General features: G+C 39.7%; 1 protein-coding gene across 1 annotated transcript in view; it reads left to right on the top strand.

The window, feature by feature from the left end:
• Positions 1-22335, top strand: part of PALMD (palmdelphin) — a 49373-nt gene that overhangs the window by 25773 nt on the left and 1265 nt on the right. The window contains exons 4-7 of the mRNA XM_002920778.4: positions 15792-15906; positions 16043-16076; positions 16194-16307; positions 17929-19023. Of these exons, the coding sequence (XP_002920824.1) occupies positions 15792-15906; positions 16043-16076; positions 16194-16307; positions 17929-19023 (1358 nt within the window). The remainder of the gene's footprint in view (positions 1-15791; positions 15907-16042; positions 16077-16193; positions 16308-17928; positions 19024-22335) is intronic.

Below are 22335 nucleotides of genomic sequence, written 5' to 3' on the forward strand. Positions count from 1 at the left end.
CTCACAACCGTCTTACGAGGTAGATAACATTTAATAGGTGAGGAAAAAATGACATTTGTAGATGCTAAGTTGCCCTGATTCATATAGCTAAAAAATTAAGATTCAGGATTTAAAATCTAATTAAAAGGCTTAATTATAAAAATAAATTATGCCTCAGATCCTGCAGACAACTTTTACAGAAGTTAAATCCTGTAAATGTTACCCTTTTACAGCACTTATTATTTCCAGTCCTTGCAATGATCTCACTCTCTTGCGTGCATCATTTTATACAGACCTTCAGATGACTCTGCCATATTGAAAATACTCAGAGGTCCCCTGACTCACATCTAACCTTTAAGTAAAACATGTCTGCTTATTCATCCTCTCATCTTTTCTTTCAGAGAAGCAACATTTCAGAAAATAAGTAGGTTTCCATGGTTTTTGTCTCAGAGACACATTCTTAGCTTTGGAACAATATTAGTGAGTATTTTGCCTGGTGCCCTGGTGAATGCCTTAAGAGGAAATGTTCCCAGGGGGAAAATGATATCGAACATCTCCTTCTGAATCACTTTGCTTAAATAGAGTTTCAATTTGCCTCCCAAATGAGCCCTGTTCTTACTGTGACCACTGAACCGTTTACTTCCTGATTGTAGGCACAGGTGCAAATCCAACATTGACTTCTCAGTCCAGACAGCCATGTGCACACATTTACAGGCTCAGAAATCCTCTTCTGTCACGTCTGTTGCTTTCCTCCATCCAATAGCCTACACCCAAAATGACACACACCCCCCAAGCTCCCTCAGAGGTATCCAAAGGAGCTATGTCGTTCGCATTCTAGATTCCTCTTTCCGATGCGGCTGCCCAACTGTTCTCCACGACTCCCTCTGCCAAAATGCCTTACATCGAGCTGCCCTCCAGACACTTGCTACTTTTTGAACTGTGTCCATACACCTCTGACTTTAATTGGAGCACACAGAGCGCCCGACAGAAATGTCATAAGCATAAAATGCAAAAGGTTAACTGCCAAGGAGAATGAGGCAAACGCACGCCCTTCCCTTTGAGAAGGATTATCTACTTATGATTAAATGTTCTCTAGTAAGGATTTTTTTTTTCATATTCCAAAGTACCTTTCTGACCCTCTGCCTTCCTTTAATGAGCTTCCATTTGTCTCCAAGTGGTTAGAAACTGCCTGTCTGTACGGTGCTAACAGGAAGCTGCGTGAAGGAGTGGATTTCTGTGTGATTGAATGCCATGCGAAAATCTGAGCAACGGGCCATTACTGCTGCTACCACCACCCCACATGAGTTAAGGGAAATTCCTCTACAAGTGAAGATGCAGTATTAGGAAATGCATTCTGCTCAATATCACATAAAGCAATAATCTGCTCAGTTAACTCAAGAGAAGAGCAGGCAAGATTCAATTTCAAAAAGCAACCCAAAGGATTGATGTAGAAATATAAAGGTTAAATGATTTTATTGCTGGTTGTGGTTTATCAAAGTTCAGCTCGTTATGATTTCCATCAAATTTAAGCCCTGCGTGATGCTTGGATCTACCTGTGAGGGCCAACTGTACCTGAGTGAAACTAACGTCTCATCCAACACAGTGAGGAAGGCTGCATGAAAAATAATCACATTTGAAATGTTCCTGCCTTCCTGCTCCGACCCAGCCAGCCATAGCTAACATCACATGTGGGAGAGAGACACAAGCTGCTCTTCTGTGACAATACGAGAGAGAAGAGAAAGGAAAAAAAGGCAAAAAAAAAAAAAAAAAGAGAGAGAGAGAGAGAGAACCCACCATTTGTTTCTTCTTAAATTTGCTGTTGCCTAGAAACACTTAAGAAATTATTCTGAAGCAATTACGTGAGTCAAAATCATTCCAAGCATGTTTTTCACTATCCATATTTGACTAATTGGTTTATCAGATTTGCAAGAGTTCATCTGTTGTTGTTTTTAATTTCCCAGATATTCTGATTATTTTTAATTCAGGAGACTTTTTTTTTTTTTTAGATTTTATTTATTGGACAGAGATAGAGACAGCCAGCGAGAGAGGGAACACAAGCAGGGGGAGTGGGAGAGGAAGAAGCAGGCTCATAGCAGAAGAGCCTGACGTGGGGCTCGATCCCAGAACTCCAGGATCACTCCCTGAGCTGAAGGTAGATGCTTAACCGCTGTGCCACCCAGGCGCCCCTCAGGAGACTTTTTAATTTCACAAAAAGAGCAAAATAAATCAAATTTCCAGCAAAAAAAAAAAAAAAAGGAAGAAATCTATCCCCCAACCCCCACCAGAGAAAGCCTAGTACAATGCCTAGCACATAGTAGGAATTCCTGTGACTACCTGGCTTAATAAATGAATGAATGGAAAAATATGGATGATCAATGAATGGATGGATGGATGGTTGGCTGAATGGATGGCCAGATTTGAACATACCACCTATTAAAGGGACCAGCTAAAGACTACATAATGACTTGAACATTAAGGAACTAAAAAGGAAAGCCTTGAAATTCTTTAAAAAATAAAAAAGAATAAGTACCCAACTATCTTGAGTCAAGGGGAAAGTTACATGGCAGTGGTACCCCTGGTTTCTGAGGCCACTGTTGATGGCTCACTATCTCTTCACTTTCTCACCTTTCCCTTCTTATATACGCTCTTTTATTTCCTTATCCCCCATGTCCCAGCCTTCTCTGTTGTTCACACCTGCCAATCTCATCCATAGGTTAGTAGAAATAAGGGTTAAATTTGCACAGAATAAACACTCCCCACCATGGTAGGCCAAAAGGTAGATTAAAATAACACCACTCCACTGAAATTCAATAATAACAGCTGCTCTTTATGGAGCACGTATTATGTCCTAAACATTATTCTGAGAATGATAATTCTCTGGAAGTCTGATTGGTGTTGTTTCACATATAAGGACACTAAAACACAGAAAGCTGTAAAACTAATAACAGTCAAGCCATGAGTCACACGTAGATCTTTCTGACTCCAGAGCCATTCCACCATGACTCACTCTTATTCTTGATTCAGTTCAATAAACATTTATAAAGAACCCCCCACATCGAACCCACTTCATCTTCTAGAGAATATTGAGAACCATAAGTGCTTCAAAGCAAATATTTATTTATGTTTACCTCTCCTTAGATCTTTTAACTTAACAAAGTGATTTTACATTAATTATTTCATTCAAAACAACATTCAGTAACTGGAAACACAAATTTAAAACCATCAGCATGGATGTCATAAATCTTTGGCTGTGTTGCCATGAGTAAAGAAGGAAGAAAGGAGTAAATGAACAAAGGAGAAAGTGGGAGAGGGGTTAGTTACAGTGATCCATCCTCCAGGTCATTGTCATAAAGAATGTTCAAAGGCAGAGACTCTTTTGTATAATATGATACCAAAGGGCCTAGGCTTCCCATTGCCCAAGATGGTCCCCCACCCCAGCGCCAGCCCCTGGGCTAAATGTATCAGGTCAAAATCTTCCACACCACACCCCTTGGAATGAATCTTTTGTCTGCCACAAGGCAAGAAGTCCATTTAGACCACCCCAGACTAACTGATCTTGGTTGGTTATTCTATGTTATATTAAGGTTGGAATTTATATTTATTGGTCTTCAAATAATAGAGCCCTGTTCTTGGTATCAAATATGAACAATTAATACTAGAAGCAAAGCAAAAACGAAGTGGATAGAGAGTCTGAAATACAGTGGCTGCTCTGTAATGCCGTTGGAGGCAAATGCTAAGAGTTGCAAGGCACAAAGCCAGTAATTATTTCTAAATAGAGAAAGTCAATGGCTGTGTACATCATTGGCCATGTTTTGCCATTTCATAACATGGTCACAAGTAGTTTATTCACTAAAAATATTTTCCCCTACAACCTTTTTTTTTTTTTTTTTTTTTTTTTTTTTAAGAAAACAAGCTTCCCCGAGTCATGGGTAAGCACATTTGCAGCTAACCTGCCATGTCCTGGAGATAGCAGTATTCGAAGGTCACTTGGGAAACTCATTACACCTACGTAGAGGTCAATTTGAATTATTATTAAAATTATTTAGCTCTTATTAAGTGTTTGGCATGTACGACAAAGCTCTCTACAGGCTCTAATTAAAAGCCACACACCCAGTTTCTGTTCTCACAGAACATTCAAGAAGCCCATACCACACCAACCTCCAGAGCATGCATTTATTTACATTCATTTGAAAAATTATGTTTGTAATCTGCACATGAAAGTGGCTGATTCTCTGAAAACCAGTTTGGTTTCTTATTTTTCATGGCAAGTGAAACCCTTAATTTACAAAATATGATTCTGATTAAGAGGGTTCGCTTTTCTACAAGATTATTATCTTCTAACGTTACCTGCCTACATGGCAGTTTCAAATCAGTATCATCTGCCCATAAGATAATTATTAATATCTACCGAGTTATATTAGGAGATGAGAGTCACCCATGCAAAAGCTGCTCACATGTAACTATAAATTATTCAGCTTTTCTAAACATCTGCTCTGTTCCCAATTATCAGAGCCGACTGACACTTGTTTCATTGTCACTGCTGGGCTCGCTCTCTGCCTCTTGTTATCTTGAAGCTGCTGTGTTATACTGCTCCTCCTATTCTTAAACGCTCAGGATTAGAGGCAATAGATCTGGCTCGGGGCAAACTGAGAGTTTGTTCTATGCCAAATGCCCTTTAATTCTCTGGCATGCTTACCCAGAGCATGTGATTGTTTGCACTGGTGGGTTAGATCTTCCTTCACTGGTGGGTTAGATCTTCCTTCTCATACACATGCCCTTTGGCAAAGTCTGATTATAAGGCAATTCTTGTCCTATGCCTGTGCATAGAAGTATTCTTCATTCTTTTTGATATAATTTTATTTCAGTTTGATGAATAAAATGTGCCTGACATGTAGTAAGTGCTTTTAAACAGTGTGTTAAATGGTTGATGAAATTTATCAGACCCCTAATTTTTAAAAATAAAACAAACAAAAAAGCCTACCTTCTACTAGACTGCATGTTATCAATTTTATGAGAAAATATTGTTTGATAATACCATGAAACAAACTATCTATAAAGATAAAATATTTTTAATCTCTGATCCATTATTAATCACTTATTTGCCCATTACATATGACCAACACACTGCAGTCAAGATAACCTGATTAAAATCATCAGGGGCGCCTGGGTAACACAGCGGTTAAGCGTCTGCCTTCGGCTCAGGGCGTGATCCCGGCGTGTGGGATCGAGCCCCACATCAGGCTCTTCCGCTATGAGTCTGCTTCTTCACCTCCCACTCCCCCTGCTTGTGTTCCCTCTCTCGCTGGCTGTCTCTATCTCTGTCGAATAAATAAATAAAATCTTTAAAAAAAAATCATCAACTACATGTACTCAGTAGTATCTGCTATGATTCCAAAGTTATTCATTTAACCCAGTTATGGTTAAAAAAAATTCAAAATCTTTCTTTTTTCATTGTAAACCTTAGCCATTCAATAATAACTAGCTATCATCAATAGAAACCATGTCAGTTTTGACAGATGATCCAGAAACATGTAAATTTCTGAATCGCCAGGCACAAAGCTGATTTATTTTTCTACTTTTACTGGCTAAGTACCTGAAGTGCAAGATACTAATGAGTGATTTTACAAATCAAAGAAAAAAAATATGGAAAAATCTCATACAATTGGTGACTCAAAGATTCATCCCCATAAGGCAATGCAATAGTTAGCATACCGGTTTTGATGCTTTTAAAAGATTCCATAATAGCAGTGGCTTAAACAAGATTAGAAAGGTCATTTCTCCACACCCATAACAATCCTAGCTGGGAGAGGGGAAGCAACGTCCCATGAGATGATCAATGATAGACAGGCCCTGTTTCTTTCTGTCCTGTTGCTTTGCTTCCTAAGAGACACCCAGGTCGGATGGCCAAAGACAGCTCACCACCACCACGTCCACATTCCAGTGTAGGAAGGGGAGGATAAATGGAGGGCAAACAGTTCTATTTTAAAGATATGACCTGAAAATTGCAGAGGTCACTTCTGCTAATATCCTGTTAGCCAGAATTTAGTCACATGGCTCCATTTAAATGCAAAGGAGACTGGGAAATGTAGTCTGTAGCACGGTAGCTGGGGAGACATATAAAACTCAAGGAGTTTTATTACCAAAAACAACAGGAGAAATGGATTGGGTTGAGGGGGCCTTAGCAGGTTGTCAAAACAGACTAGCATATTATCTCATTTATAAAATAGATAACATTTGTTAAATAAACACCATCCCCATAAATGTTATGAAAATTCTAATAATGCTGGAGTGCTGTTTTGGTTTTCTGTCTAGAACTATATTTTTAAAGACAGGTGTGTCCCTGAACCTGTATTAACACCCACACTTGCTCCAAAATCATTGATATTAGAGTTAAAGATCAAATCCCCAAATAGACCCGGTAGGTTTTCTTTTTTTTTGTTGGAGTTGTCATAGATGGTCCTCCCCTCCCTAGCAGAGTAGGAAGAGAAAGGGCAAACTACTACATTATTGACTAATTCCTCTGTGTCATACCCTATGCTAGAGGCTTACAAACATGATTTCATTTACCTCCTGAAGATAACCTTTTGTAAATACTATTGTTATTCACCAAATGAGAAGATGGAAGCTTGGTTGGGCTAAGTAAATAAGCCAAGTGTGTTAGCCTTGGTTAACTTTGGGCTCACTTTCTTGTTTCCATGGGTAGAACTGAAAACAAAAAAGACCTTCCCACAAAAACTCACAACATGTAGGTAAACCACCAGCCACCTCCTGTTCTCCCAAGATTCAGTGAGAAAGAAAGGAAAAAGAATCTGCAGCCCAAGGGAAGAGTCAAAGATTACAACTGCTCACCACTCCGGGCCAAATTCAACACCCACTGGAAGCAAACACATTCTGAGAGCCTGTGAGTTCCAAAAGAAACTGGATCCTTCTTTGTCTAGCTTGGGGTGGGGCTGGTGAGGTGGTCCTAGCACTTCCATCAGCTGGTTTCAGAGGTATATCAGCAGTGGCACAGCCTGGATCTAGTCCTGCTGATTCAGGCCATCCCAGAGAAATGATCATTGGGCCCTCTTTGGTGTAGTCCTGGCTTTTAATAAGAGAGCATGGGGTCCCTAAGAGGCAAACAGGTCATCAGTCTATTCAAAGTATACAGCTAAAGCCAGTCATAAACTTAATTTCAAACATGGCATCAGTGATTACCTTCAAGCTACAGTTTTATAATCAAATTACATCAGCCAGCTTTTATTTAAGACCTAAAACTTCTATGACTTTGAACAACAGTTTTGTATCCGAACAGAGAAAGGCTCTCTATAAAGTGGCTATAGCTGAGGGAGACCCCAGTCTCTGAAAAAGACTGTTCTAAGAGCTTCTACCAAAATCCGAACTCAAGCAGCCAAAAAAGATGAAAAGAAAAGAAAAGAAAAGAAAAGAAAAGAAAAGAAAAGAAAGAAAAGAAAAGAAAAGAAAAGAAAAGAAAAGAAAAGAAAAGAAAAAGAAAAGAAAAGAAAAAGAGAGCGAGGAAGAAAGACAGGAAGGAAGGAAGAAAGGAAGGGAGGGAGGGAAAGAAAAAGAAAAAAAAGGAAGAGAAAAGAAAAAAAAAAAGAAAAAGGAAAGAGAAGAAAAGGAGACAAAGCCTTGACTTTAGTCCTGGTCAGACCGTCCACTAAGCAGAAAAATTCCTAGTATAACACAATGACCCTAATGAAAGCCAGAACAGAAATATTACCTTTATATGTAATGAGCCAGCGCTGTTACATGTGGGTGGACCGCAGCTAGGATGTCAATCTTCTCTTTCTTTGTTATGATAGGGGAAGTAAGAAATCCTTTCACACTGCTTTCCAAAATTAATGTCACACCTAAGTTCATAAGAACCCACTTTTTAAAGTTTTGTTCCCATAGTGGTTAATTAGAAAGCTGTTAAAAGCCTAGGCTCTGTTGGCAGAGATTTGATTTCAAATTCTGTCCTGCCACAAGCTACCTGTAAGCCTCCGGGACAGTTGCCTGTCTAGGCGCCCTGCTTGCTTATCTGTCAAATGGAAGTAATAACGGTTCTCATGGGGGTTGTTGGGAGGACTAATTAGGTCAATGCCTGATACGGTGGAGATATTCAATACATTTTAAAGGCTGTTACAATTGCTAGCAAAGAAAACGATGGGAAGTAGGATGTAACTTCCCTGAGCTCCGGCCTTTTTGGCCCCAGTGGCAAACTTCATTAGGTTGTCAGTCCTTGTTAACTCCACCAAAAACTGAAAGAGATAAATGGACACTTCGCAGTAGAAAAATTGCCTTCTGAAATAGCCCCTTCTTGGTGCACCCAGCATTTATGCACTGCCCTTTTTCTAAGACAAAAAATTGCATGTTGAAATTGGATTGGGGACATTATCTCATGATGATTAAGGGAGGTTATTACTGGAACAGTGCATGAAATGAAAGCCACCTGCTTCCACCTAGGGAGCTCTTGAAAATAACCCTATTTTCCCCCCAGCAAATAGGCAAGCAGAAGAAAGATTCCAATAATGGATAGCATTACAAATCCTTTTCCGTGTACTCTGCTTATCTAAATTGGCACATGATGCCTGCCCACCATCTCTCAGAAATCGTGAGAGGTGCTAACTCATCCATCAGGCCCCACCTAACAGCCCAGGAGGCACCAAGAAGGAGATTTCTCTTTCCCCGCTGCCTGTTTCTAGTCCAACTGAATCAGCATTTCTGGGAGCTCAGTTCCCATTCAGAAAGGTAATACCTTCTAAAGACGGGCACGGCAGCGCTTATGGAAATTCTAATTCATCTGCTGAGTGATAAGCAGGTAAAGGTTAGGAAATTAGCCCCTAGTGACCTCCCCAAAAGCTCTCCATGTGAAAAAGAGTTTTACATATATACAAATTTAGAATTATATATATATGTAAAATTTTATATATACACACATTTGTATGTTTATTTATGTGTGCAATACGGATGAGCGTACATACATATATATATATATACAGACATGCACAGATATATATACACACATGTATATTTCCCCAGTACTTCACGTATACTTGCTAAATTTTTCTCTCTACCCAAAACTTTTGGAAAAAGATTAGATATGAGTGCCTAATTTAAGGTCCGAATTTTTTTTTTGAAGATTTCATTTATTTATTTGACAGAGAGAGAGAGACGGCCAGGGAGTGAGGGAACACAAGCAGGGGAAGTGGGAGAGGAAGCAGCAGGCTCCCAGTGGAGCAGGGACCCCGATGCAGGGCTCAATCCCAGGACCCTGGGATCAGACCCTGGGCCAAAGGCAAACACTTAATGACTGAGCCACCTAGGCGCCCCTAAGCCCCCAATTTTTTTGCTTTAAATCAGGGTTGAGTATCCTTTTCATTATGAATGATCACTGAGCCAGAAAAAAATCAATAAAAGCATAGATAGATACAGATACGGAGAAATTTGAAAAGGAAGTTAAACCCACATGGTAATTTTAAGCAAAAATAAGGCTGATAAAATTCTATTCAACAAATAATAGTTTGGATTCCATATTATAGCCACACGGAAAAGAGAAATGATGAGGAAAAAGTACAAATATCAGAGAGATGGATATTTTAAAAATCCCTTATGAAGCATGTATCAAGCACCTAGCATACCAAGCACTGTTTTAGGCTCTCTCAACCTCAGCACCATTGACATTTTGGACCAGAGAAGTCTTTGTCATGGGGGACTGTTTCGCACCTCCTACAATGTTTAGCAGCGTCCCTGGCGTCCACCGACGAGATGCCAGTAGCAAGTCCTCAAACTGTGACAGCCAGCATGTCTCCAGCATTGCCAGATGGCCTCAGGGAGGAAGTCACTGTCAGTTGAGACCCACTGTGCTATATATACAAAAATTTTGCCTACATACCAGTTGCAATTTTTGTTTTTTTGTTTGGTTAAGATTTTAGTTATTTATTTGTCAGAGAGAGTGAGCACAAGTGGGGGAGCAGCAGGCAGAGAGAGAAGCAGACTCCCTGCTGAGCAGAGAGCCCGATCCAGGACTCGGTCTCAGGACCCTGGGATGATGACCTGAGCCAAAGGCAGACACTTAACCCACTGAGCCACCCAGGCACCCTGCAATTTTTGTTTTATGTTCTTTAAGAACAGGCAATCCTCAAAAACTTGGTGCATTGTCTAGTGTGGAGCTCGTTAGACCTCCTCTTCCGTTGCCAGACTACTGTAGTGCCTCTGACTTCCGACCCTGTGAGAAGGGGGCTGGCAGAAGCCAGGTCCCTTCTCCATTACTCTTTTCTGGGTTTCCCATCCCTTCCACTGGCATTCTGAGCTGTCAGAAGGCTTTCCTAGAACGACAAATCTCTAACATTTATCTTTTGATGTTATTTATATTGTCCACCAATAATATACAGAAGTAGCAAATCAATATATAAAAATGGGATATAGAGTTCTGCTTTGAAGCAAGAATTTTAGGAAATGCTCTTTATCAATAAGCATCTTCTGTAGGGGTTTGTGATTCTATGTAATTAGCCCCAGAAGGCCTCCTTATTGTCCTATGTAACTGACAGTTGGCTGTAACGAAATGATAAAGAACAGAAAGAGGGTGTTTGTTGGTTTCTGTTTGGTTTTCATGAACATTCCTGATGTGTCATCTGACTGCAACCTCATATTAATGCGTCTTTCATCCAGTGACTTGAAAACCTTCAAAAACATTCATTAGCAGACACTTTGATGAGGTTAGCAGGCTTTCAACCTCAGACTCTTACCATATTAGTCTGAAGACATCCATGAGAATCATAGAGCATTATATTACCCCTGGGCCTCTTTACAGAGGAAAACATCTACAAATGCCAGTGCATTTCTAAGTCCCTGAGATGTAATTGGCCAAACAGATCCCGAACCTGTCTCTGTGCCCAGCTATAGAAAAGGGCAGAAGCAGGAGGAAACCAGCATTTGCTGAATGCTTGCTATTTCTTTTACTCTTTATTATATCCTGTGAAATAGTAACAATGCCCAGATTTCTAAATGTTTAATTGCTCCAGGATTCTGTCCGAGGAAGCCCTGACTTTCTAGGAAATCTTATTCATTCCTATGGCTATAAATACCAACCCCCAAATTTATTTTTTTTAACATTTTATTTATTTGAGAGAGTGAGCACGAGATGGGGGCAGAGGGAGAGGGAAAAGCAGACTCCCTACTGAGCAGGGAGCATGATGTGGGGCTTGATCCCAGGATGCTGGGATCATGACATGAGCCGAAGGCAGATGCTTAACCCACTGAGCCACCCAGGTACCTCACCAACTCCCAAATTTATATTCAAACCCAGACTCCTCTGAGCTCCTGACTTTTATATCTAGCTGTTTTCTCCATGTCACCACTGACTGTCTCGAAGTTACCACCTCCCCCACCAATCTCTTTTCTACCTCCCAGATTTCTGTCTAACCATTTGTGTTCACATCTTCCCAATTATTCACAAACACTGGAACCACCCTTGACTACTCTCTCTCACACCCCACATATAATGTATCAGAAAATCCTGGCAACTCTTCCTCAAAATACTTCCAGAATCTTATCACTTCTCCCCCTTCTACCAGCAACTGCCTTGAAGAAGCCACTTTCGTGTGAAGTATGGCAACTGACCTCCACGTTTCTCCCCCAACCCCCACCCCAGTCTATTCTCCACACAGCAGCCAATGTAACTGGCTAAATTTCAGGTCATAACCTGTTTGTCCTCTGGTCAGAACTCCCCATGGTTCCCCAAAGGCCTCACCATGCATTAGGCCCCATATGATCTAGTCACCCACCACCTCTCTGACTTCATTTCTCACCACTCTCCCCCTTACTCCCTGTGCTCTTACTTTGAGTTTTGTAGTTACTCTTCCTTCTCTTGGAAGCACACTTCCCTTGAAACCCTCACATATCCTTCTCTCGCTTCTTTCATGTCTCTGCTCAAATGACACTTTATCACTTAGCCTTTCCTTGACCACACTGTGCAAACAGTGCCCCTTCCCCAGGCACTCTTCATCCCCTTTTCCTTCTGGTTATAGCCCTTATCCTTTTTCTTGGAAATATTTTTCTTCATAAATAAATGTGTGTGTGCACAGACATACACACAAAAAACAAATAGGTGTGTATATATATATGTACACATATATACACACACATATATGTAAATATATACGTACATACATTTGCAGGAATTGGCAAACTATGGCCCAGGACAAAATTTAGCCCTAGCTTATTTCTGTATAGCCACAAGCTAGGAATGTTTGTTTTTACTACTTAAGGGATATAAAAAAGAAAACAAACCAAAAAAAAAGATGAATATACAACAGGAATTGTATGGGACCTGCAAAGCTGAAGATATTTACTATCCGGCCCTTTATAGAAAAGGTTGCCAGCCCCTCTATTAGTGTATTGTCTGTGTCCTCCCACTAGAATGTAAACTCCTTGAGAGCAGGGAATTTGTTTTATTTACTATCATATCCCTAGCAGATAGGATTGTGCCTAGTACAAAATAGATGCTAAACAAACATTTTTGAATGAATGAATGGAGATAATGAGGCTTAGCAAGGTCTGCTGACTTGTCTTGGGTCACACAGGAAGTTGGAAGATGAACCAGTATTTAAACCCAGGTCCATCCAGTTCCACATGTGAATGCTGCAGTATAAGAGCTACTTGCAGCAATGATTTGACTATCCTCATTGTCTACTCAAAGGCTCCTCCTTAGACTGTCTCAAACATGCCATTGGGTAAAGGACCCTGTGAGACAGGGTGTAGAAGGAGAAAGAGACACAGTGTATGGCAGAAAAACTTTAATTAATTATACTATAATAACACTTACATCTAATATCAACCATATTCAATGTGCTTTTATATAGATCCCCTCTTCTTAGCTTCACCAAATTTCTGTATAAAGTAAGGCAGGTACTATATTCTCATTGTACATGTTACAAAACCGAGTTTCGGGGAGGCTAAAGGAATAGGTTCTCTCAAGTAGTGAATAGCAGAAACAATAATCTAGATCTATCACTTTTAGTATAGACCTTTCCATTCTACCAACCAACATATATCCCTACAACTCTACTGATAGGAAAACATGGTACCATGGATGGAGATAGATTTTTTTTAAAAACTTATTTAAATTCAATTAGTTAACACATAGTGTATCATTAGTTTCTAATGTAGAGTTCAGTTTTTCATCTGTTGCATATAACACCCAGTGCTTGACATGCCCTCCTTAATGCCCATCACCCAGTTACCCCATCCCCCACCCCCCATCCCCACAACCCTCAGTTTGTTTCCTAGAGTTAAAGAGTCTCTTATGGTTTGTCTCCCTCTATGATTTCATGTTATTTTCCCCTCCCTTCCTCTATGATCCTCTGCTTTATTTCTTAATTCCACATAGGAGTGAAACCATATGATAATTCTTTCTCTGATTGACTTATTTTGCTTAACATAATACCCTCCAGTTCCATCCATGTCAATGTAAATGGTGAGATATCATCTTTTTTGATGGCTGAGTAATATTACATTACATATATATATATATACCACATCTTCTTTATCCATTCATCTGTCCATGGACATCTGGGCTCCTTCCATAGTTTGGCTATTGTAAACATTGCTCCTATAAACACTGGGGTGCAGGTGCCCCTTTAGATCACTACATTTGTATCTTTGGGGTAAATACCCAGTAGTGTAATTGTTGGGTTGTAAGGTAGCTCTATTTTAAACTTTCTGAGGAACCTCCATACTGTTTTCCAGAGTGGCTGCACCAGCTTGCATTCCCACCAACAGTGTAAGAGGGTTCCCCTTTCTCTGCATCCTTGCCAACATTTGTCATTTCCTGACTTGTTAATTTTAGCCATTCTCACAGATGTGAGGTGGTATTGCATTGTGGTTTTGATCTGTATTTCCCTGATGCCAAGTGATGTTGAAATTTTTTCATGTGTCTGTTGGCCATTTGTATATCTTCTTTGGAGAAATGTCTGTTACATGTCTTCTGCCCATTTCTTGACTGGATTATTTGTTCTTTGGGTGCTTAGTTTGATAAGCTCTTTATAGATCTTGGATACTAGCCCTTTATCTGATAAGACATTTGCAAATACCTTCTCCCATTCTGCAAGTTGTCTTTTGGTTTTGTCAATGGTTTCCTTTGCTGTGTAAAATCTCTCTATCTTGATGAAGCCCCAATAGTTCATTTTGCCTTTGTTTCCCTTCCTTTGGAGACGTGTCTAGCAAGAAGTTGCTGCAGCTGAGGTCACAGAGGTTGCTGCCTGTGTTCTCCTCAAGGATTTTGATGGATTCCTGTCTCACATTTAGGTCTTTCATCCATTTTGAGTCTATTTTTGTGTATGATGTAAGAAAATGGTCCAGTTTCACTCTTCTGCATGTGGCTGTCCAATTTTCCCAACATCTTTGTTGAAGAGACTTTTTTCCATTGGATATTCCCTCCTGCTTTGTTGAAGATTAGTTGACAACAAAGTTGAGAGTCCATTTCTGGGTTCTCTACTCTGTTCCTTTGATCTATAGGATGACAGTCACACCTCAGTAACTTCTAAGACAACAAACGTACTACATTTTACCTGGAGTTCTGTGACACATAAAAAAACTTCCTTAGCTACAAATAGCCAACCACCAATGGCCAGAGGCAGCAGGAAAGTCAGAACTTTGAAACTCTAGCAATGGGCAGGAGAATGGTCAAGCAGACCATATCTTGGGCTATTATTGGTGTGATAATAGCCCAAGATTTTTGAACTGCCAGATCCATAATCACCTTAAGGAAGGAAGCCAGGAAACTGACAATTATCATAGCAGATGGAAATACCCATGGCTGTCACCTCCTGGACTAGTTGCTCTATCTAATCAACCATCCCCTGAGGCAGCTGACTTTAGAGTTCAGGGTATTTGAGAAACTATACATATTTTGTGGCAATCAAGGGTCAGTCTTACTAACTGCATGAGTGCCAGTGGCTGTATGTTTTTATACAGGACAGAAGTCATGACAAAACACCCTGATGTTAACTTGAATCTGACATGCAGCTGCACTCTGGTCAATATTCCAGCTCAAATGTTTGCAGCAGTCCAATTTCAAATGTCTATCTCTTTGTCCTTATAAGTTTCACTACACTTCATCAGGCCATGTGTGCCTTTTTTTTTTTCTCCAGAAGATGTAGTCTCTATAAGCAGCAGCCGCTGAGACCACTATCCTAGGGTTTGTCCCTTTCTCATCTCTCTACGCTGCTCACTACAATATGGCACAATTCTTAGGAAACTGTAAAATTAAAATGAAGTATCATTTTCAATGAAAGGATATGCAGGATTTTGAAGTAATAGTTTTGATTGTTAAATTAAGTCTAAACATTATAATCTTATAAAGTGTTGATTGGTTAGAAAAAATTAATTATAATGCTTTCTCTGAATAATATGGAGACTTGGGTAAGAAAAATTGGTAAGCTATGTAATAACTACTGATGAACCATTCCTTTTGGTTCAACTTTAAACTTAAGTCTCTTTATAAAAGAAAATTTTCTAATTATTTGGAAATTACATTAGTAATTGCAATGACGAAAATGAGGCAAGGTTCAAATACTTTTTACCTAAGAATTCCCTTTGTCAAAAATTTTTTTTGTTTTAACTTGAATTGAAGATTGTTAAATCAAAGTCAGGTATTAGGTACCTTCTACGTACTAAATGTGATGGTTAGCGTGATCCTATGTTCTTAAAAGGTGTCTGGATATTTACATGCAATATTCCACAGAAAGTATATATATGGAGAAAATATACTTGGGAACTCTGCATTTGTACTGCCTTAAGCAATGAAAAGCATATCTTTCTGTTGTCAGACTTGAGAAAGAGATCCAAGATCTCGAAAAAGCTGAGCTGCAAATCTCAACCAATGAAGAGGAAATTTTAAAGAAACTAAAATCAGTTGAGAGGACAACAGAAGACATAATAAGGGTGAGTATTAACATTTCAAACTATGAGCTCCTCCCAGAATGAGTCCACAAATAATATATAATTCCTTAAACTATATCCACATTTAGAATTTGTGTTTTAAACTGTATTAATTATGGGGGATTCTTCTTTCTTATAGTCTGTGAAGGTGGAAAAGGAAGAAACATCAGAAGGTATGTTTTCGAGCAGTCTATTCTGTAGCTATGATATTTTTTACTAAGCCCATAGAAATTTTTCCCATTATTATAAATATATCCTAAATGCATTTTGAATTAATATTAATTTTACAGAGTCAATCGAAGACATCTATGCTAATATCCCTGACCTTCCAAAATCCTACGTGCCTTCCAGATTAAGGAAGGAAAGAAATGAAGGAATAGGAGATGATGAACAAAACAGAAAAGGTATATGAAAAATCTGTATCCAAAGGCAGGTTCTCAAATTCAGATTTTACAATGTCAGATATCAGCACCTTGCTAAGACATCCAATGCTTCAGGTGAAGCAATGGTCCGTTTTACAAAGTTCCAAAAGGTATTTGAGTCACTTGTACTGGTAGGGATAAGGGGGTTACAGTATTTATGCAAACTAGGTAGAGACAAAAAAGGTAAAGTCTTGAAAGAGACAAACTCTTAAAAGCAAAGCTCCCCTGCTCAAAAATCTCTCACCCCAAGTACTCCATCTAGTAGACACTCTCTTGGGTTACTAAGATCCTTTGTGAAAATAAAAATATCCTCTTGAGAAGTTTAGACATGATTTACCCCCACGTGGGAATGATTTTCATACAACTTATACTTCAAAGCCTCCGGACAAAATGAAGTCTTGTCTGGGGGCAGAGAAGGAATCTTTGAAGTTTAGACTAGAAAAGGAAGTCACACTCTATATGCAAGGAGCAGTCATTCATTTAAATATTCAACAAATACGTAGTGACCACGTATTACATGGCAAGCTCAGTTCTTGCACTAGAAATCCAGGAGTGAATAAAACAGCCATTATCTCTGCCCTCTTGGAGGTGACATTCTAAAGGAGAAAATGGACCAAAAATTGAGTAAATTCATAAAATATATCATATGAGGGTATGAAAAAACTAAAGACTAAAGCAGAGGAGGACAGGGAGAGTGGGGATGGTGGTGGGGAGGGGGGTTGCAGTTTTAGTTGGGAAGCCTGGGAAGGCCAAGAACCACCAGGCTACTGAGGAGGAGGTATGGATCCAGAAGGGTCCAAACAGGGAGGTGGGAGGTCACAACAGAAGCAAGCACTGCCACATTGTAATTTGGCCCAGATTCCTATTAGCTCTTAAAACTCTAGTCATAAGGAATTTACCCACGCTGTGAAGCAGAGCTCAACTACCCAGCGCTCTCCAGTTCAGTTGTTTTCAGTTCAGCTGATATGGCTCTATTTTCCCCCTACTTGAAAACTGGAGTGAAAGGAACCGAAAAAGAAGGCAGAAGGAGAAGCATGTGATTCTAACCTCCCTCCTCCCTCTTCAGTAGCAGTTCTACATTTAAACAAGCTCCCTGCTGTGAAAACTTTAGAGCACTCCTCTATAATTTCAGAGGCTGCTGGCCCACACAGCAAGGATGTGACTTAATAAAATGCACTGTGCTAGGCCTTTTACCTGCTGCAATGCCTAGTGCGACAGTCCTAACTAACCAAGAGGTCTGATTCCTCCCATTGACTAATGTAAGAGTATAATCCGTCTTGTTGGATGTATTGGTTACAAATAGAATGTTTTTGGTTTCCCAGTGAAGAGCCTTACTGTTTGGAACCACCAGCTTCTCTTCTCCAGCCAACTTTTCAATCCCGTTTTTCAGTCATCCCAGGCATCCTTGCATAAAAACCTATGTCATTACCCTGTTGGCCATTATACAACTAAGGAATAAAATCAAAAGTCAAAAACAGACAACAACATCTCACATAAAAGAATATCAAAGAGTATATTTAGCATAAAAATACACTGTGAAAGCAGGCTACTTTAGAAGAGAAAAAATTTAACTAAATCAAAGATCAAATTTCTCTCTCAACAGCTTTGTATGCCATGGAAATTAAAGTCGAAAAAGACTTGAAAACTGGAGAAAGTACAGTCCTGTCGTCAATACCTCTCCCCTCAGATGACTTTAAAGGTACAGGGATAAAAGTTTACGACGACGGGCAAAAGTCAGTATACGCAGTGAGCTCTAATCACGGTGCGGCGTACAACGGCACCGATGGCCTGGCCCCAGTGGAGGTGGAGGAAATTTTGAGACAAGCCTCCGAGAGAAACTCTAAATCCCCAACAGAGTATCATGAGCCTGTCTATGCCAATCCATTTTGCAGGCCTACAACTCCACAGAGGGAGAAGGTAACTCCTGGACCAAACTTTCAAGAAAGGATAAAGATGAAAGCTAACGGACTAGGTAATGATATGAATGAATCCATACACAATCTGGACAATGGGCTCCCAGAAGGGAGGGGCAACAGTTTCAATCATGTCAGCCCCGTTCGGCCGACACCTCAACCCCGATCAATGACTCAGCAAGCTGAGGAGATGCCCCACACCCTACAAAAGCAGCTGATGACTCCTTGGGAAGAATCCAATGCGATGCAGGACAAATACGTGGCCTCTCCAAAGGCAAGACTGAGTCCCAGTGAAGCACTAGTTGTCAAGTCAGAACACCAGGATTCTTCTGCTGCTTGCCAGGAGGACGAGGAAGACATTAGATATAATATCGTTCATTCCCTGCCTTCTGATATGGCCGATTCAGAACCTGTGACGATGATTTTCATGGGGTATCAGCAGGCAGAAGACAATGAAGAAGAAAAGAAGCTTCTGGCAGGGTATGACGGGATCATCCATGCTGAGCTGGTTGTGATTGACGATGAGGAGGAGGGTGAAGGGGAAGCTGAGAAGCCGTCCTACCATCCCGTAGCTCCCTACAGTCAGGCTTACCAGCCAGCCACACCAACGCCGCTTCCTAGAAAGAGATCAGAAGTTAATCCCTGTGAAAACACAAACCACAAATCTCCCCACAAAAATTCCATATCCCGGAAAGAGCAAGAAGAAAGCTTAGGCAACCCGGTTCAACACTCTCCGCTTGACGTTCAGATCGCCGGAGATGGGACTGAGGACCCGTCCTTAACAGGTAATGAGAACAACAAGGCTTGCCACTGCTGCTTAATCATGTGACAATCTTCCTTTTCTGTTGTTAACACACCCTCTTGCTTTCAGCTTTTTTGACCACCTCATAGACTAATACACGCAAAGGCTTGGTTTTTTTGTTCATGCTGACCTGAATTATTGCCGCTATAACTAAAGTGATTAAGTCACTTCGAGAGATAAAATGAAAAGAGCAATTGTTGCCTTATTTGGATAGTGCACTGACTGACCTTCCAAACTTGAAATTTGTCATCTGTCGCAGCGTGGCACTGTTTGTGAAAGTATTTGGATCACTAAAATGTTGGCTCATCTACCTCATGTCTTTTCCCACCAGAAACTGATGCCACAGCTACTTGTTTGTGCCTCTTTGTTATTTCAACTTCTTACCTAAGTTAACAAGTTGCCTTAATTTTGAAAGAGAAAACAAGAAACAAATTTTATTTTCAGGGTGATATTTTATTACTTTGCTATATCTTGTTTCTCTATACTTTTATAGTTTAACTTTATTTCCTTAATTTTTCTATATTTTAAAATAGATTGTCAATTTATTTTAATTATTTATAACATTTAACTTTCCATAGACTTCCTGAACTTAACAATTTTTTCTATTTTCTATATATTCACATTTCTCATTCTCTATTGTTGTATAGCTATCTAGCTTTTTTAGTATTAAATGGAAAACAGTTTTCTACAAAAGTGATAGCTCATCAATTTAAATTCCTTATTATCACTTGAATATTGTATTCTACTCCTCATTTACAAAAAAAAAAAAAGACAAATAAGAATCTGACAAAATCAATTATAATAGCTGTACTTAACCTTAGCCTACATCAAAGACCTACATCAAAGACCTACATCAAATTACCCAGACATCTAGGTTCTGGGTGTGTGAATGGGATGGTAAATTTTAAATGTTTCTAATGGACAGATTCTTGTTAAAAAGCAGTAAATATTAAGTCCCAGCTAATTCAGCAAGCACGACCTGATAATTCTATAGAAGTGTGGTAGTACTTGAGTAATTCAGGAAGGGTTCTTCTGCAACCCATAAGCCCAATCTGGGGCTGCCAATAATACAATGAAACGGACTTCTTCCATTCTTTTAAAGAGTTAAATTAGGCATACACTGAAATTTTAATTATCTGAAGAATTTCTAACCTCTTGCTAAGTGTACAGTTATCTTCCTCAATCAGAGTTGAGTGATGTGTCCCCATAATGAAAACCTGCTAAAATTAAACATTTCTTTCCATTTTGAGAATGAATTTTGTTTGCTGATCAAATTTTGCATCTTAAATGCATTTTTAAAGCAACAACACAGTAAACTTAGAAAAGAGAAACACACTGATTATGGTCAAGAGCAGTAACATTAGCCACCATAAAACCTTCCATTTTTGAACTTGGATGTTAGCCACCTTCCCCCAAATGCCCTTATTCCTTCTCCCCTACCCATGTCAACACATTTACCCCATAGAAAAAGACAGGAAGTGACTAACATTTCCAGACAACACTAATCATGCCACTGAACTAAAATAATGAAAACAGGAAGACCTTTGCCAGACAAAGTAACAATACAAAGTTCCGTACTATCAATCAAAACATATTATAAACAGAATGCTCCAAATTCCTTGCCTTCTATCATGATATTGTTTTACATTCCTGTTTTCCAATTCAGTGCATGGATAAGAGAGCTGATATTTTTCTGAAGGGGTTTTTTAAATAAGCATATCATATTGACATATGCCCTCACCCTCAGGAGGCATCCATATACATAGAACATATAGCCACCTGTGCAGTTCACTTTCACAAGCACCATGTAGATTGAGCATCTCCCCCGACACCCCAAAAATGCTTCTTGATACCTGAAAATCCATCATTTCAGTAAATTCCTTTATTCATGGTATAGGTCCCCTGCTAAAATATTCTTGGTAGGCATAATAGTTAAGAATTATTAGTCTCTTAGTGCAAATGTTGTTATGAGAGCCTTATCTAAGAGCAGTTTTGAGCTTGGAAAAGAGCACAGAAGAGGAAAAAAGAGAGGGAAAAGTGGAGCGTGGAAGTCCAGATGTCTTAGTCAAAACCTTTGAACAGGTTAAGACATGGCAAGAAAATTCAGCGAAGTTATGTCCATCTGCTAAAATAAATATAACAGAGTCATGTTCTAAAGTATAGTTCAATGGCAGGCACATCCACCAATGAGTGACCCCAGTAAGGTTTTACTGGGACTCCACTACTATTCCCACCAACTAGGCAACTGGCTTTCTTTGGTAGTTAGTCCTCACCAACCTACTCTTGTATTCCTTCTAGCTCTATTCACCCCTCTTAGATATGTCAGCAGCATTTCAGGATGACAGAGGTAGGGAACCTCAGCTCCGAGGGATTCACATGCTATTGGTGTCAAAATTGCCAACCTGTGGCAATCATTAGGAGCCAAGGAATACTGAGAATAAGAAGGCAAGCTCTCTTCCACCAAGTTCAACCAGCCAAAACTAAATGTCTGAATTGCTGTAGGGGGAGGAGGTAAACATCAGAAAAAGAGCAGAAAGGAGAAATAAAAAGAAAAGCTGATGGCCCAGGTATTTTACCTGCTACGCCTCCCTATTGCCAATATGCTCAGGCCCCACATGTCTACTTGAAACTCACACCATCTACTTGCCACAGGCCTAAAGAAAAAAATAGCAGACTCTAACAACCTAAAATTCACTTTTTTCCCTTAAGAAATGGAACAGTGAGCTGCTGGATTCCCTCACTCCTAAGGATGTCCTTCAAGAACTTCATTGAACTATCCATAGCACAATGCTGTGTCTGATTTACCAAATCTCAAATTGAGGAATAACTGTAAGGAGGAAGACTTTCTCCCTGCCTTAAAAGAGACCTTTAAAAAGTCCCTTAAAATGGACTTTTCCCCTGCTCTCTTTTTTGGTATGGCCACGGTAGAGGTCCATAAGATCCAAGAGTAGAAAATATAAAGCCTTGCTTTCTGCCTTCAATTCACCTCCTGCTGTGGAAGTACAGTCCTCTCCTCAGGCTTCACCATCCAACATCTCCCAGCAAGAGAGACCATCCTCCTGGCTACAGAGTAAAGGAAATTCTCTCAGCTGGTCCTAAATTCAAGGAAATATTCTTGACCCTGACATTAGAAATGACCATTCCCCATAAGATTTCACAGGAAAGAATGCTCCTGGACTTCATTTAAATGAAAACATTTCATATAAGTAGAATAACCAAAAAAAAGTAATTATAGTCTCATTACAGTATTGGATCCCCCATCACTTCTCATATTTGTGAAAAAGAGCTCCTTAGA

This window comes from Ailuropoda melanoleuca, chromosome 2 (genome assembly GCF_002007445.2).
Source record: "Ailuropoda melanoleuca isolate Jingjing chromosome 2, ASM200744v2, whole genome shotgun sequence".
NCBI lineage: Eukaryota > Metazoa > Chordata > Mammalia > Carnivora > Ursidae > Ailuropoda > Ailuropoda melanoleuca.